This window comes from Salmo trutta, chromosome 15 (assembly GCF_901001165.1).
Source record: "Salmo trutta chromosome 15, fSalTru1.1, whole genome shotgun sequence".
Lineage (NCBI taxonomy): Eukaryota > Metazoa > Chordata > Actinopteri > Salmoniformes > Salmonidae > Salmo > Salmo trutta.
The window spans coordinates 10,871,471-10,888,770 of record NC_042971.1 but is presented as its reverse complement, the minus strand read 5'-3'; the positions used below and the strand labels follow the sequence as shown (position 1 = coordinate 10,888,770).

Sequence of the window (17,300 nt, the reverse complement as noted above, 5' to 3'; positions counted from 1 at the left end):
TTCTCAAAAAACCTACACTCGATCCCTCCGATGTCAACAACTACAGACCAGTATCCCTTCTTTCTTTTCTCTCCAAAACTCTTGAGCGTGCCGTCCTTGGCCAGCTCTCTTGCTATCTCTCAGAATGACCTTCTTGATCCAAATCAGTCAGGTTTCAAGACTGGTCATTCAACTGAGACTGCTCTTCTCTGTGTCACGGAGGCTCTCCGCACTGCTAACGCTAACTCTCTCTCCTCTGCTCTCATCCTTCTAGACATATCTGCTGCCTTTGATACTGTGAACCATCAGATCCTCCTCTCCACCCTCTCCGAGTTGAGCATCTCCGGCGCGGCTCACTCTTGGATTGCGTCCTACCTGACAGGTCGCTCCTACCAGGTGGCGTGGCGAGAATCTGTCTCCGCACGACGTGCTCTCACCACTGGTGTCCCCCAGGGCTCAGTTCTAGGCCCTCTCCTATTCTCGCTATACACCAAGTCACTTGGCTCTGTCATATCCTCACATGGTCTCTTCTATCATTCCTACGCAGACGACACACAATTAATCTTCTCCTTTCCCCCTTCTGATAACCAGGTGGCGAATCGCATCTCTGCATATCAGTGTGGATGACGGATCACCACCTCAAGCTGAACCTCGGCAAGACGGAGCTGCTCTTCCTCCCGGGGAAGGACTGCCCGTTCCATGATCTCGCCATCACGGTTGACAACTCCATTGTGTCCTCCTCCCAGAGTGCTAAGAGCCTTGGCGTGACCCTGGACAACACCCTGTCGTTCTCCGGTAACATCAAGGCGGTGACCCGATCCTGTATGTTCATGCTCTACAACATTCGCAGAGTACGACCCTGCCTTACACAGGAAGCGGCGCAGGTCCTAATCCAGGCACTTGTCATCTCCCGTCTGGATTACTGCAACTCGCTGTTGGCGGGGCTCCCTGCCTGTGCCATTAAACCCCTACAACTCATCCAGAACGCCGCAGCCCGTCTGGTGTTCAACCTTCCCAAGTTCTCTCACGTCACCCCGCTCCTCCGCACACTCCACTGGCTTCCAGTTGAAGCTCGCATCTGCTACAAGACCATGGTGCTTGCCTACGGAGCTGTGAGGGGAACGGCACCTCCGTACCTTCAGGCTCTGATCAGTCCCTACACCCAAACAAGGGCACTGCGTTCATCCACTTCTGGCCTGCTGGCCCCCCTACCTCTGCGGAAGCACAGTTCCCGCTCAGCCCATTCAAAACTGTTCGCTGCTCTGGCACCCCAATGGTGGAACAAGCTCCCTCACGACGCCAGGATAGCGGAGTCAATCACCACCTTCTGGAGACACCTGAAGCCCCACCTCTTTAAGGAATACCTGGGATAGGATAAAGTCATCCTTCTAACCCCCCCCCCCCCCCCAAAAAAAAAGATATAGATGTACTATTGTAAAGTGGTTGATCCACTGGATATCATAAGGTGAATGCACCAATTTGTAAGTCGCTCTGGATAAGAGCGTCTGCTAAATGACGTAAATGTAAATGTAAGCTAGTTGAGAGTACGAAAGCCACTCCTCAGTAAAAGGCACATGACAGCCCACTTAGAGCTTGGTAAAAGGCACATGACAGCCCACTTACAGTTTGGTAAAAGGCACCTAAAGGACTCTGACCATGAAAAACAAGATTCTCTGGTCTGATGAAACCAAGATTGAACTCTTTGGCAACTCTACCATAAAGGCCTGATTGGTGAAATGCTGCAGAGATGGTTGTCCTTCTGGAAGGTTCTCCCATCTCCACAGAGGAACTCTGGTGCTCTGTGAGAGTGACCATCGGGCTCTTGGTCACCTCCCTGACCAAGGCCCTTCAATCCCAATTGCTCAGTTTGGCCAGGCAGCCAGCTCTAGGAAGAGTCTTGGGGGTTCCTAACTTCTTCCATTTAAGAATGATGGAGGCCACTGCATTTTTGGGGACCTTCAATGCTGTACCCTTCCCCAGTTCTGTGCCTCTACAATCTTTTCTCGGAGGTCTACGGACAATTCCGTCGACCTCATGGCTTGGTTTTTGCTCTGACATGCATCACATTTCCAAATCATGTCCAGTCAATTGAATTTACTACAGGTGGACTCCAATCAAGTTGAAGAAGCATCTCAAGGATGATCAATGGAAACAGGATGCACCTGAGCTCAATTTTTTTTGGGGGGGGGGGGGGTGCAGACTGATGAGAAAATTTGTTTCTTCAATCAATTTTAGAATAAGGCTATAACGTAACAAAATGTGGAAGAGGTCAAGGGGTCTGAATACTTTCCGAATTCACTGTAAATGTACAATATATTGATGATTTATAAAAGACAGGCACATTTAACAGTTACGCTATTGATTATAGACCGAATTAAGTTGGGATTTCTTCTCGCCTCACTTTTCTTAGACCATTAAGGCAAGGGCTGTTTTCTGTTCTCCTAACTCCGCTGCTGCCTCCGCCCATTGTTCTCAACACCAATATGCTGGTTAACTTTGCTATTACTCACATAGCAACATGGTCTAGGAAAAGGCACCAGCGCACTGATGTTTTTCAGAACCGCGGACAGTGACCGCTACCCAAGCAGGAGAATTGTTATAAAATAATATAATTCTTATTAGTGTTGCACCATTGTTCTTACTTAATACAACCATATATATTTTCAGCAGCAAATGTCTTAGAGTGATGGACTGTGCCATCCCCACGGCCTCCACAATAGATTAGTCCACTCAGACAGGTGTCTTGTAAAACATGATTTCTATTTTTGTTTGCTGCTGCTCGACTAAAGAAATCTCGGTTGACCAACAGCCTATCGACCAAACAATCGACCAGTCGACTAAATGGGGTCAGCCCTAGAGGACACACAAACATAACTTACCCATGCCTCAAGTCTTTATTTCTGGAGAAAAACAAAAACAAAGTAAAACAACCTTGTTAGTTTCCACCCATCATGTTATTTAACCCCTCCTCCAATGATAACCTCTGTCCATCCCTCATGTCTGCCAACCTACCTGAGCTCCAGCACGGCTGTGGTGTTTAGAGTGGGGTAGACCCGGCGGATGAAGTTCAGGTCTCCCACATACAGGCTCCCGTCCCCCCCACAGGCCAGTGCCATGGGGGCCAGCAGCTTGTTGCCTTCAGCCAGACCACTGCAGCTGGGGCAAGAGATACTGCGCCTGCGCCCGTTCCCCATGATGCTGTTGATGACTGGAGGCTGCTGCTCTGATACAAACACGTTCTCCCCACTGCCCTTATGCAGGATCCCTGAAACAGGAGAGGCATTCCGATTCAGAACAATATCCTTTTAGATCCTACATTTTACATCTACGCCGGGGATAGAGCTAAGGAACAAAGACCCAGTGTCACTTTTTAATCAGCCTCTATCTTAATATTGACTTACTTATCATCTTTGAGTTTCAATTCCCTGTGTACCTAAAAATAATAATAATAATAATACTGTTCAAACTGTTGCCATAGAAACTGAGTGAGTGTGAAGGTGTGAGAGTCAGAGTACTATACTATTAGTGTTTTCATCTTATTGACTCCCTGCTTGTCCCCTGTCTGTCACTGCCTGGGCACAGGAATATTCCATTGGTTTTCAGGGTACACGCGGTGCTGTCAAACATGGAGGCGAAAGAACACCGTTTTAGGAGATCCTCAGTGGCACTGCATTGATATACAGATGCGAGACAAGAAAAGACACGACTACTTGGATGTTGAACATTCATTCATGCATTCCAAGAAGTTGTCTGGTTCCAGTGACCATGTAATGTAGCTACACCATTTAAAAAAAAATAATAATAATAATTCTCAACACTAGCAAAAGTAAACACACACTTGTAAATGATCTGTCCTGATGTGAGTGAGGTTTGTTCTAAAATGTTCCAAGTGTGATTTAAAAGGCTGTAGATCGTACCACTGGCAATGTTGAGGGCGTGGTGTTTGTCCAGGGACCAGCCCCCCAGGTTGGACGGCAGCAGCTCGTATCCCTGCAGCACCGCTGTCCTCTTCTCCCATAGGATCTGACTGGGACACGTCTCATACTCAAACCCCACTGACACTGTAGAAAAACAGAGAATAGAACTTGACTCTCCATCCACACTTTAGCACCACCTCAAAGTAACACAGGGCGTCATCACACTACATAGCATGTGCAGTCATTGAATGCATTAGATGTACTCTCAGTGACCACAGGAATCAAATGCAATATACATGCATGTGGACGAGCGCATCAGGTTTAGCATGCTTCAACAAGAATGTTAATCAAGCGAGTGAGATTTATTGAGACGAGTGCGTAAGGAGAAAGGAATTCAGTGTGATCACATAGTGTTTCTGTCAATGCATGGGGCTCATGGTCGACACCTGTTCACACCTACACAGCATCCCACAGTTATCTTACTGTGTAGGTGTCAACTTAATTAAACGCTTGTGTTGTGGCTTTCTTTGTCAGAAAGCCAAAACAGAAGTTCTGCCAGCCTGTTGCGGTAATAGATGGCACGGTCCTGTGTCTTGACAGATAGAGCTACACAGTTACATCTAACATAACCGACCAAACGTAATCCAAACACTACAGAATCTCACACTGCCACTCACCAGCAGCCTGGGTCAGCCCATAGACCCTCTGCCTGTAGGCGTCCGTCTTGTCCCAGATGTAGGAGTAGGCCAGGTTAGGAGAGGCGTTGAACCACTTCTGGAAGAGGTGTCCCTCCACGGCCACCATCAGGTGCACCTTGACCAGGGAGAGGGGCACCAGGGTCTGAGTCATGGTCACCTTCAGCAGGGCGTGGTACCCCGAAGCACGAGAGCTCAGGTAGCACAGCTTCAGACCTGTACCTGGGATCTCTAGCTGCTCATGAACCACCTAGGAGGAGGAGGAGGAGGAGGAGGAGAGGGAGTTAGTGGAAGAGAGAGAGAGAGAGAGAGAGAGAGAGAGAGAGAGAGAGAGAGAGAGAGAGAGAGAGAGAGAGAGAGAGAGAGAGAGAGAGAGAGAGAGAGAGAGAGAGAGAGAGAGAGAGAGAGAGAGAGAGAGAGAGAGAGAGAGAGAGAGAGAGAGAGAGAGAGAGAGAGAGAGAGAGAGAGAGAGAGAGAGAGAGAGAGAGAGAGAGAGAGAGAGAGAGAGAGAGAGAGAGAGAGAGAGAGAAGTAACAGACAAAGAGAGCTAGAGGGAGAGCTACTGAATGTATGTACAGTAAGTACCTGAGTCTCAGGGATGATGTGCCTCTCTGCAGGATGGGAGCTGAAGAAGGAGGAGAGGGGTGAGGCCACCACCACGGGGTCAGGGTGGACATAGCCACTGAGGTCACAGGCTGGGATGGTGTTCTCTTCCGTCTTCAGTACCAGCGTGTCCATGGCATAGAACCGGTTCCAGGGCAGCCACACCGTGCGCTCTTGGCTCAAGAACGGCGCTCGCTCGAAGCGCAGGGTCAGAGACGCACCCCCATTGGCCACCAGGTCAAATCTACAGAGGAACAAAGACAGGGGGTTATAAAGACTTTGATCCACACTGTCCTCCATTCACTCTAAGATGTTTGTAATTCATGGGGGAACTAAGGGACATACAGTAAATCCATGAATAAAAAATAAAAAAAGAACAAAATGGTAGTCATTGTCATATTCAAAACCCAAACAGTCACTCACGTGCCGTCCTGTCGAGTCAGGGTGTAACCATAGTGAGGGTACTTGACAAACGTCACATTGACCCCTACCAGGGGAGTCCCGTCCGTGGTCAGGACCTGGCCTCTGATCAACGATGCCAGGCTGCAAGAGGAGGTGAAAGAAGATGCAGTTGCTTCCTAACTGACTGCCAAGGCATGAAGACGATGTAACAGCAAGTGATCCTAAAATCTCAATGAATGGCTGTCAAAGTCAGTGGTAATTACTTAGGGACAGAAAAATACACTTTTGGATATATTTGAAACTCTGATATATATTTAAGCAATAAGACCCGGGGGGTGTGTGGTATATGGCCAATATACCACAAACCCCCAAGGTGCCTTATTGCGATTATAAACTGGTTACCAACGTAATTAGAGCAGTTAAAATAAATGTTTCGTCATACCCGTGGTATACGGTCTGATATACTACGGCGGTCAGCCAATTAGAATTCAGGGCTCGAACCACCCAGTTTAGAAATGCTGATATTTATTGTATAGCTAGTTGATTCCATCCTGAAGGAAGTGAAACGGGCAGATGGGTACACTACCTTGAGTTGAAGGGGTTGTTTCCAGCGATGATGTGGGTGCCATCCCTCCCCACCAGTAGCTTGACCCTGTCATAGAATGACCTGACTTTCAGGGATGGTGATTGACTTTGCTGGATGATCTGCAGTGGATCCCTTGCTCCCAGACACAGTGGATTGGTCAGGCACAGACTCTGAGTGCAGCAGTCGGGATCCATGCAGTCTGTCAGTCCGTCTGCAAGGGGAAACACACAGAAATCTAATCTGGACAGACAGACACCGCCGCAGCTAAATAATGATTCAATGGCATTTTTTATGTCAAATTGTTCCTCTTGTCGTTGGGCAGAATAGAACAAGATTATTGCTCACGCAGGAGCAGAGCTGATAAAACAGTGCCACAAAGAAACGACAGTCGAAATGAAATATAATAATATTCAAAGACATCACATGCATATTTAGCATTTGGATGCCCTCTATACTGTGTCCATGTGAGCCACAACGTGTGCATGATTCAAAATGTATAATCCCTTTCCATTCTTCTCATGATTGTTTCGTGAGACAGTTCATTGAGCTCTTCATCCAAATGCTCTATTTTCATGAGGACGAGTGCGTGGTGTTCTATTTTCTCCAGGTTCTCCTTTAGAAGTGGTGCTCTGCAGCCTGCTCCCCGGCACAGTGCCTGCATGTCCTTTTAGTCAAACCCAATAACACTGGCATCAAAGTCAAACGGGACATAACGCACAACCCTGTGGGGGGGGGTCTCCTCTTTTTCATCTCTCTTTACGCACCGACACAAGCACGCGCTCACCCGCCTCTATTTTCCTTCCCTCCCTTACACCTCCCATCCGCTTCAGACCTGCCAAAACAAACACCGCCAACTACTTAAAGAGACTTTGTACACATTTTCTGTTTGATCTTTCAGGTATTATTTGGTGAAATAAAACCCAGACAGAGACAAATAGAGAGGGAGGGAGACTGATAAACACACACAGACAGACAGACAGACAGACATACATACATAGCGAGAGTGTTAAGGATTAAGGACGCGACTAGGAAGTATGACGCAACATCTCCATGGAAGAAGGAAGACGATTGGATTAACCACATCAGCCAGCCAGTTAGGCAGCCAGCCAGTCACACATTGAAACATGCACTGAGCCAGTCTGGTAATGGAGGGCTGTTCAAGTGAGCCGTGTTTAAAAACCCATTGTCCTCGGAGCCCATGACCTTATTGCTCAGACGCAGACGTGGCAGATGAAAGATTAAAGGCTTCCAGGGGCTGCATTAAGACACCTGTTCAATCACCACCCGTTTCCTTGGCGACAGGCATCCTCAATTGCATGACATGCCACAGAGAAAGCGCTCTTTAAAATTGACACAGCTCTGGCCTCTGCAAACTACTTAGCCATTAATCAAGGAAAAATACACCCGGGTATCATTTTCATGTTAGATAACCCTGCCCTGACATGCTGACTGAGGCTGACTGGCTGACTGCTCGGAGCTGCTGCTTGCCCTGTGAAAAGCATCTATTGCCGAGGCCTCTTTGATCCTCTCACAAATGGTCACAGGAGGGGGTCACTCCATCTCCCACCAGGGAGGGAGGGGGAGGAAATAATACGGGCATCCATCTCAGCAAACTCTAGGTCACTGATCCCCACATGCTCTTAGGAGGAGGAGGAGGAGGCATTGATTCAGCCAGCCTCTCCTCTCTCCCCAGCACTCTCAGTGCTAGCTCACACCGACAGAAGGATGCCATAATGGGGCCATCCAGATCTGATAGCACTAGCCCCGCAATCACACCTCTTTGATCCGCTAAAAACACTCACTGGGAGGAAACCTCTCAGAAAAACCTGGGCAGGCGTCTGTCTGTCTGGCTGACTGCTGCTCATCAGGGAGAATCAAATAATTGTCACGCCTTGAGAGACACTGCTATTATTAGGAAATAAACGGATTCAAAATCTAGACCAAATCAACAGTACAGTTGCACAAATACTGCGACGCCGCAGCAGCTGGTTCAAAATCACGGGTATCATTTTTCATAGGCAAATCTGCTAAGCGTCAGCCTGCCTTCCTGTGCTGCGATCATTCACCTCTTCAACACACTCACCTCCTTCGTTGTCCTTGTTGTCAGCACAGGAGATCTCCATGGCAACGCTGCAGCCAGGTCCTCTCCAGCCAGTGTGGCATTCACAGTGCCAGTTGTTCTGTCCCAGGGTGCATTGGCCGTTCCCGTTACAGAGGCCCGGGCACCCGTCTGAGAGAGAGGGTGGAGGGAAATAGAGGAGGAGTGGACAGGGACCAGAGGAGAGGACCGATCAATAATAGTGACAGAGTAACTTGTACCAGCTAAGGGAGAGCAGCACACCAACTTGATATATTTAGTCTCTGTCTACCGTTGCATCACACAACAAGGGCATTAAAAAATAAAACGATTGATTACATGGCAAGGGGATTGCATCTCATCACAACAATGCTCTTCTTGTGGATGTGGATTCATACAGCTACAGTATATACCCTAGAGGCAAAAGGGAGGGTTTTGGCATGCGGTAAATTGTTTTGTTCAATATCCATTCATAGCTAAAAGTATTCAATAAAAGAAAGTACACAAGTTCACAGCCAATTCATTTGCAGTGGTTGATTTGCCTCTGGAGGCTGGCTGGGTTGTAATGCTGCCTCATGAGAGGATTTGATTAGGCAAAAGTGATGAGATTACAAGCCACCTAGACTTTGAAAACAGGGAGGGAGAACAACAGGAGAGATGCTACACATCATTGATGACTGCAGTCCCCCTCAGCAGATGTAATATTCTCCCAGGCTAGGTTAATGAAGAGGACATGATGAATGCTGCTGGGACATCTGTCTCAGTGGTGTAGTACAGTCTGTACAGGAGACCAGAGGTATGGGACCAGGCAGTTCGGAGGTATTGGACTGTAAATCTACATAACTCGCTGATGGTGTTCCATAAATTACCATCACCAAAGGTCAAAAGAGCAAACCTCACTGAAAAAAATGAAGTGATAAATATGAATCCAAAAACTGCATTTAGAAAATCAGACACTTTCGTCAAATTAGGAAACGTCAAGATTAACATTAAGACTTTTTCCCAAACAGACTAAAACCTCATTAAACCGTATTAACCTTTCATTTAAGCCAGCCTCCTAACAACATGTCCGCCGTCCTGTCCCGATGTGGAGCTGCACAGTCATTAGTATTCTCCCAACAGGGATGAGCATGCAGCTCCACTGGTCCAACTCATCTATTAGTATTCTACCTACTGCTGGGCAGATGCAGCTAAAAGGCCAAGGCCATTAATATTCCCATGGAGGGAGCAGACTGCTGCAGCAGAAATAGCTGCCGATCGGTCTCCATTGAGCCTACTTAACATGGAGTAGCAACGCTAACATACACTTCTAGCTAACTGTGTGTTTACAACAAAACGTTGATAGACAGATAGACGGACTAACAGGCCGACGTTCACAAACGAACACAGAACAAACTGACACACAATAGTCCTATGCTTAGCAAAGCACAAGAGAGAAATCAATGCAACGGATCCAAACGTTAAAGTCTATGAGGAAAGGGTACATCTGTCGTGGACAAGACTAGTTAAACATAAAAATGGTACCATCTGGGTTAACAAATATTAGGAAGTGGGAGAAAGGTCGCACTAGCTGAATATCCCAATATGAGGGACCGATAGGGATCGGGGATACTAGCCAATGGGAGTTTGCATCATTCTTCTGGAACTCTAAAACACCAGCTACCACTAAGACATTGAGTACAAACACGACTCCACACTTCACAATACGAAGGAACCCTCTATACATCCCTCTTCTACACAAGACGGCCTCTCTGTTTGAGGCGTGGGGAACTAACGCACACATCAGATCGCCTCTTGTCCAAATACAATACCTTGTTCCAAGCTATCCCAAAAGTCTGCGTGAAACCAAAATAGGGCAGGTTTGATAAGTTACTTGTGTGTGGAGGACAAAGTGGGATTCTTAACATGGCGTGGTTCATCACAGGTAAATAGGAGCGATAAATCTCCTTCACACTCAACTCTCCAACACTAAGAGAGAGACACATAATCAACAGAGAATGGGAGCTAGCACAGCTCTAACAACACAGCCCACAGTGGAGCTCCAGGGAGGTGTTTTTCTCATCAGATGGGAGGAAGATAAAGAGAGGAAAATAGGAAAATAAAGCCCTCTGGCACTCAAAGAGCACTCTGGGGGAGAATGAGGGGGCAGAGTGGCTGTCCCTCTCTGTTGGCTCCCAGGGAGGTTGAGTGGGTCTTAAGGCTTCCGCATGCATCGGTTCGGCTGGCGCCTAGCCCGAACTAGGCTAGGCAAATCAAATGAGTGTGCTGGCATACTCCCTTAAAAGACCTTCGCTTGAAAAACAAGAAAAAAGCTGTAATAGTACCATTTGTCCATCTTGAGAAGCCGTAGCCAGTATAGACGTCCTCAAAATAGTCTGAATTAATCTAAGATAACTCAAGAAACCTGTCATTCATTTTGATGTTCTTGTCGATTAGCTCTTCATCCCGGTGCAGTATTGTCTGGTGCAGTATTTCTGGTGCAGTATTTCTCAAGTGAAAAAATGTGCATGCAAACGAGCAATCTACAGTAGAATGACAACAAACCCTTCATTGAAGAATCCCTACTGTTGACCAATGACCGACGAAGGGGCGTAGACTTCAGCTACCGAAATTCGGCTTGCCTCGAGCGAAAAATAAATTGTGCACGAATAGCTGGAAAAACCCTCGACGAAGACCAAAACTAACAAAAAAGTCACAAAAATGCACAATGTGTTCCGAACTGTTCTGGATGGGAAGCATGCAGACGCCTTAAGGGAGCACCAAGAGGCCTGCTGCCCAGCCTTCTCCACCGGAGAGTGGGTGACTAGGCTGGAGGGGAGAGGCTACAGATAGATGTGGCTGAGTACTTTGGCCATGGATGAAACATTTGCACTGTAGTGGAGAAACCATTCCAACGGAATGGGAGAGCGTCTTAATGACATGGAGGAGCAGAGCAGGGAAGGAGGGCCCTCATCAGCATTGGTGGATGTATCTACTGCTGAGTGCTATACTTCAGCAACGGGGGGAGGGGGGTGTGGTATATGGCCAATATACCACTGCTAAGGGCTGTTCTCAAGCACGAAACATCGTAGCATTCAGAGCTCGAGCCACCCAGTTTAGAATGCTCTTTATATAATCATAGAAAGAGACACATTGGACATGGCTGCGGGAAGATGTTTTGTGTTAGGGGTGCTGTCGTGGGGGTGGGGTTTGGTGCTGAGGAGTATTTTTCCCCCGCTCATACAGACTTAATAAAGGCCGAGTTCACTAATAAAAAAATTATAACAGAAAAGAAAAAGATATATATATGTTTTTATTTCCCGTGGCTATGGACTGCCGGTACCTCCTCATAATCCAACCAAGGTGTATGGTTAAGGCAGCATAAAGGATACATCTTTTAAACATGTGGGGGTAGTGCCAGTTCCTCCCTTTGGCTGAGAGTTAGTATGGTGGGAAGATAGAGGCATGATACTGCTGTGTGTGTTAGTGTGTTCGCGTGCCAGGGTGTTGGCTGGCTGGCTACATACCGATGGTGCAGTGCTCTCCGTTCCAGCCTTGTTGGCACTGACACTTCCCATCCCGGCATGTCCCGTGCTTCACACACAGCGGGTTGCAGACACGCTGGTCACACCCGGCGCCTGTCCAGCCCTCCTCACAGCGACACACACCGCCGACACACACGCCGTGGGCGCCACAGTCCGACGAGCACACCTCTGTGGAGAAACACACATGTAGGCACGTGAGCACAGTAATAGGAGAGGAAAGCAGTACAGTAGATGGACAAGTTTCACAGAGGAGGTAGTCACGGCGTGTCTTTCTGAGTTGTAGAGACTAGTGAGAGAAGTCATTTAATATACGCCATTTAGCAGACGTTCTATCCAAAGCAAGAGACATGCATGCTTGGTCCCAGGAATTGAACCCACCATCTTGGCATTGCAAGCTCCATGCTCTACCAACTGAGCTACAGAGGATCACAGAGGGGAAGGTGTGTGTGTGTATTACTTACCCATGGAGCAGTCTGGTCCCATCCAGTTTGGGTCGCAGCTACAGATGCCTGTGTCGGGTATAAAGGTACCGTGTCCGTGGCACTGGTCTGGGCACTGGGCCCTGGGATGCTCACAGAGCGGGCCGGCCCAGCCTGGCTTACAGTGGCACTGCCCACTCACACAGGTACCATGGTCAGAGCAGCCTGGGTCAAGACAGTCCACTGATACACAGAGAGAAACAGAGGCATGACGTCAATGCACCTAACAAAAACGTAGTAGCAGTATTAGTGAATAGTGAATATACTTAAAGTAGGGAATATTCTGAAAGAAAGGAGGTAAAATGGCCATTTCTGATGCATTCTCAGTCTCTTCGTATAACTGGAACTCTCTCTACTCTTCCAACACACATCTCGCTTCTCTACTTACCCTACTTTTGGCTCCAACTCCACTTCATCCCAGATGAGCAGAAACCCATCAGAACATAAGTGAATGAATCAGCTCCCGGGCAATTATTTAAAAGCCTGATCAATAAAAGAGATTCCATTCCCTTAATAACGTTTCTGATGTACAGTGGGGTCTGAAATTATTGACAACCTTGATAAAGTTGAGCAAAAATGACAGTGTAAAATAAATCATTTAAATACTGAGCTATATTGTATGCAAAGGATATTATACTATTTTATACAAATAGAACTGCTCAGAGAAAGAGATTTGGTTGAACAACTCATTTAAAAACAATTCTCAAAACAGGTAAGGGGTCAAAATTATTGCCACCCCTGTTTTCAACACCGTTCAATACTTCAGCTTGTGAGGATAAAAGCACTGGGTATTTTTCTAAAGTGTTTTATGAGATTGGAGAACACATTGGGCAGGATCTTTGACCATTCCTCCATACAGAATCCTTCTAGATCGTTGATATCCTTCGAACTGCCCTCTTCAATTCAAACAGCAGGTTTTTAAATGGGTTTCAAGTCCGCCAATTAACCGTTTCTTTTTGAAGGTTTTTTTGGCTAAAATATCCTGGTACATGAAGTTCATGATGCCGTTTGACCTTAATAAGGGCCCCAAGACCGGCGGTAGCAAAATAGCCCCATAACATCAAATATTATTTTCTGATCATGCGTTCTCATTTTGACGCCAAACCCACCACTGGTGTGCGTGGCCAAAGAGCTCTATTATCATGTCATCTAACAAACGGAAATGCCTGAACAGCATTGGCACTTGGATTGGAACTGGAGCTTTGGTCTGATGACATGATAAAAAAAAGCTATTTTATTTGTATTTGAACTATTTATTTTATACAGACAATACTTGCTCATCATTATCAAGGGTGTCAATCATTTCAGACCCCACTGTATAGACTGAGTGCACAAAACATTAGGAACACCTTCCTAATCTTGAGTTGCAGCCCCCTTTGCCCTCAGAACAGCCTCAATTTGTCAGAGCGTGGACTCTACAAGGTGTCAAAAGCGTTTCACAGGGATGCTGGCCCATGTTGACCCCAATGCTTCCCACAGTTGTGTCAAGTTGGCTGGGTGTCCTTTGGATGATGGACCATTACTGATACACACAGGAAACTGTTGAGCGTGAAAAACCCAGCAGCGTTGCCGTTCTTGACACACTCAAACCAGTGCGCCAGGCAGGAAACTAGTGATACCCTGTTCAAAGGCACTTAAATATTTAGTCTTGTCCATTCACCCTCTGAATGGCACAATTTTTTAAACATTTTTAGTCATTTAGCAGACACTCTTATCCAGAGCGACTAACAGTAAGTAGTGAATGCATACATTTCATACATTTTTTTATTGATTGATTTATTTATTTTTCCCCGTACGAATCGAACCCACAACCCTGGCGTTACAAACACCATGCTCTACCAACTGAGCCACACGGGACATACACAATCCATGTCTCAATTGTCTCAAAGCTTAAAATCCTCCTTTAACCCATCTCCTCCCCTTCATCTACACTGATTGAAGTGGATTTAACAGGTGACATCAATAAGGGATCATAGCTTTCACCTGGATTCACCTGGTCGGTCTACGTCATGGAATGAGCAAGTGTTCCTAATGTTTTGTCCACTCAGTGTATATCACTGCCGTCTCATACTTTTTGAAACGTAATATGGCACTACATTGTGAATCTCCCTGAAGGCAGGTGTGTGTGTGTGTCTGAGAACAAGTGTGTGCGTGATCTACAGCGCTGTACACCCTACCTTCCTCGCAGGTGTCGCCGCGGTAACCTGCCGAGCACGTGCAGGAGCCCTCGGAGCAGGTGCCACGGCCGTTACAAACTGGGTCAATACACTGGCCCACTGGGACGTCACACTCTGAACCTTTCCACCCGCTGTAGCAGATACACGAGCCCTTGTCATACTGGCCGTTGCCACTGCACAGGACTGGGCAGGCAGCTAGACAACGTGGGAGGAATGAGATACAGCGAGTGAGACAAGGTGAAAGACACGGGCTTTAGGTCATATTTGAGTCGGGCTCCATTTTTATTTCAGTAGAGGATCACTTACGTTAAGATTGGACTCGAACAAGTCATGGTGGCTCTTGTTACGAGGATCAAGGTAGGGGTATGATATTCCACAATATACATTTGAGTGATGCTTCATTTTTATATATATACATATATATCAGTGTTGAGACGATTCTATTGGACATGTCTCAAAACAACTCGTGACGATTTAAGATAGGGGGTAAAATATTCTACAATATACCTACAGAATACATCACTTGACAGCCTAGCGCAGTGATACCAAAGTACATACCTTTGGCACAATCCATGCCATGGAATCCCGGAAAGCAGTGGCACACGCCCGACATGCACTCTCCGTTTCCATGGCAATTCTGCGGGCATTCTTGCACTGAATCTATGATCGAACAGACATAATTGAAACGGACACGTTATTACAACCAAAATACGAGGTATAATATGACCTAGAAGGAAGTGATTGATCCCACTCCTTTCAACCTCCCTCTATTCTATCCCTCTCCTGTTTTGATTAGGCAGACCTCCTCCCTCATCACCTCTTACCTCCTTATCGTTCATAATTAGATACGTCTTAATAATTAACAGGCGTTAACGTTTTCCTGGAGGCTGAACCTGCTACTCTTCCTACAGCTAATATAACAGTCTGTTACAATAAGAGTTGAATGCAGAAGGTCAAGTGTTTGATGGAAGAATACAATATAGCGCTATAATGTGTGAACGCGCTGACACGTCACGCCAAAAAAGGGCAGCTCCTGGGGGCATGTCAACATATACTGTATAGCTCATACAAAGATTACAGCTCAGTGTTAAGAGGACGGGTAGAGAGAGATGATCTTTTGAGATTCGGTTTTATTTGAAAAACATTCTCTGTAAATATCCATTAGCAGAGAAACGGTCAGCGAAGCTTGAAAAACATTATATATATATATATTTTTTAAATGCACAGCACAGATAATTCAAAAAAGCCTCTGTGGCGTGACTTCTAAACCATTATTCAAACGATTCAGTGTACCAAAACTCTTTTTTAGCACACCCCCAAATGTCCTCAAAACAGCCCTCCCTCCTCCACCCCCTTGCCACAAGTGAAAACCTCCCCCATTACAACATTACTCATCCCCACTGCTCAGTTAAGTACAATTACTGTAATATAATTGCCTCAATCACTCAGTGTCCCTACGGCAGTACGCCAGTGGCTGAGGCTACTCCACCGCTGTATGTTGCTGCCACCGCTGCATGTCCTGTGTGCCTCCCCATGGAGGATTAGAGGTTCATGGAAGCATATAAGGCAAATGAATAACGAGCAGATGCGTATTCATGTACTGAGAGAGTCCACTGTCGAATACAAAAACTCCCCTTTGACCTTGTAGCCAGTAGCCAAGCCAACTCATTCATCTCAGCTCACTTTCCCCTCTCTTTTAGTCGAGTTGAAACCCACGCCCTGTTCTGTTGCCCTTTGTTCTCTTTTCGGTAGCGTCATTCCTTCAGACCAGTCTTTCTCGTCACTGGTTAGCATTACAACAGATCTCTAAATCAAAAGATGTTGTTCTGTGCCTTTACTGCAGCAGAGCCTGCCTGTGTGCTGTGTAGAGATAGTGTTTTTCTTCGGGGGAGCTCCTGACAGTCATGAAAACTTCAAAACCAAAGCAAGTGAGTTTTTTTTTCTTTTCTTGTTTTGTTCTCAGCTGTTGCACGCTTGTTTACTGTTAAGCGATGGCGAACTGTGTGACAGCTGCGGCGGGTAGCCTAGTGGTTAGAGCGTTGGGCCAGTAACTGAAAGGTTGCTGGATCGAATCCCCGAGCTGACAAGGTAAAAACGTGTCGTTCTCCCCCTGAACAAGGCAGTTAACCCACTGTTCCCTGGTATGCCATCATTGTAAATAATAATTTGTTCTTAACTGACTTGACTAGTTAAATGACTATATATATATTTTTTAAAGCAGCGTAGAGACAGAGGACTCCATAGGCATACACCTTTTACAACTCAATCTCTCCCACTTAACCTTGCCAACACATTCAGAGTTCACTACTAACATCAGTCTAACCCTATCTGGCCAACAGGGCTGCAAACCTGGAATGGTGCATTTGTAGAACTCACTCAGAGGTGTTACTCACTACCACAATCCAAAAATGGGTTCCCTGCCTTTACGAAGAGAAAACAGAGCTATAGAGCAGGCAAACACAATAACAGCGCCCACCTAGAGCCACGGTGCTGAAGGAGACAGACTCCTTGTCCTTGCCGTCGTTGTAGAAGGCCAGATGCCAGGTGCCGGGGTCCAGGTACTGAACAAAGATGGCCTCGTTCAGAACCACCGTGTGGATGCTGCGGCGCTCCCGAGGAGACTCCACCACGCTCCACTTCTCCTTCCCGTCCAGACGCTCCATGTAGTCATACTGAACAGAGAGAACAGGGTAGGTCAGGAAGGATGGGGCACGGCAGGAAGTAGTCAATTCTGCAGAATAAACCCTGTTTATGAAATTCAGGTGGAATTAATGTCAAGGTCTATCAACATATCTGTGACATATGTAATATACTTCTATGATTAGCTATATCCAGGCCTTAAAACATGACCTATCTAGGTC

General features: G+C 46.6%; 1 protein-coding gene across 2 annotated transcripts in view; it reads right to left on the bottom strand.

The window, feature by feature from the left end:
* The window catches only part of LOC115148455 (teneurin-2), a 76,038-nt gene that overhangs the window by 10,859 nt on the left and 47,879 nt on the right, over positions 1-17,300 (bottom strand). For both annotated transcript variants that reach the window (XM_029690359.1, XM_029690360.1), the window contains 13 exons: positions 16,916-17,111; positions 14,998-15,099; positions 14,440-14,634; positions 12,245-12,445; positions 11,766-11,951; positions 8,266-8,412; positions 6,183-6,393; positions 5,618-5,737; positions 5,177-5,438; positions 4,574-4,841; positions 3,897-4,040; positions 2,992-3,244; positions 2,859-2,879 (listed from right to left, as the gene is read on the bottom strand). In XM_029690359.1, coding sequence (XP_029546219.1) covers positions 2,859-2,879; positions 2,992-3,244; positions 3,897-4,040; positions 4,574-4,841; positions 5,177-5,438; positions 5,618-5,737; positions 6,183-6,393; positions 8,266-8,412; positions 11,766-11,951; positions 12,245-12,445; positions 14,440-14,634; positions 14,998-15,099; positions 16,916-17,111 — 2,306 coding nt within the window. The remainder of the gene's footprint in view (positions 1-2,858; positions 2,880-2,991; positions 3,245-3,896; positions 4,041-4,573; positions 4,842-5,176; positions 5,439-5,617; positions 5,738-6,182; positions 6,394-8,265; positions 8,413-11,765; positions 11,952-12,244; positions 12,446-14,439; positions 14,635-14,997; positions 15,100-16,915; positions 17,112-17,300) is intronic.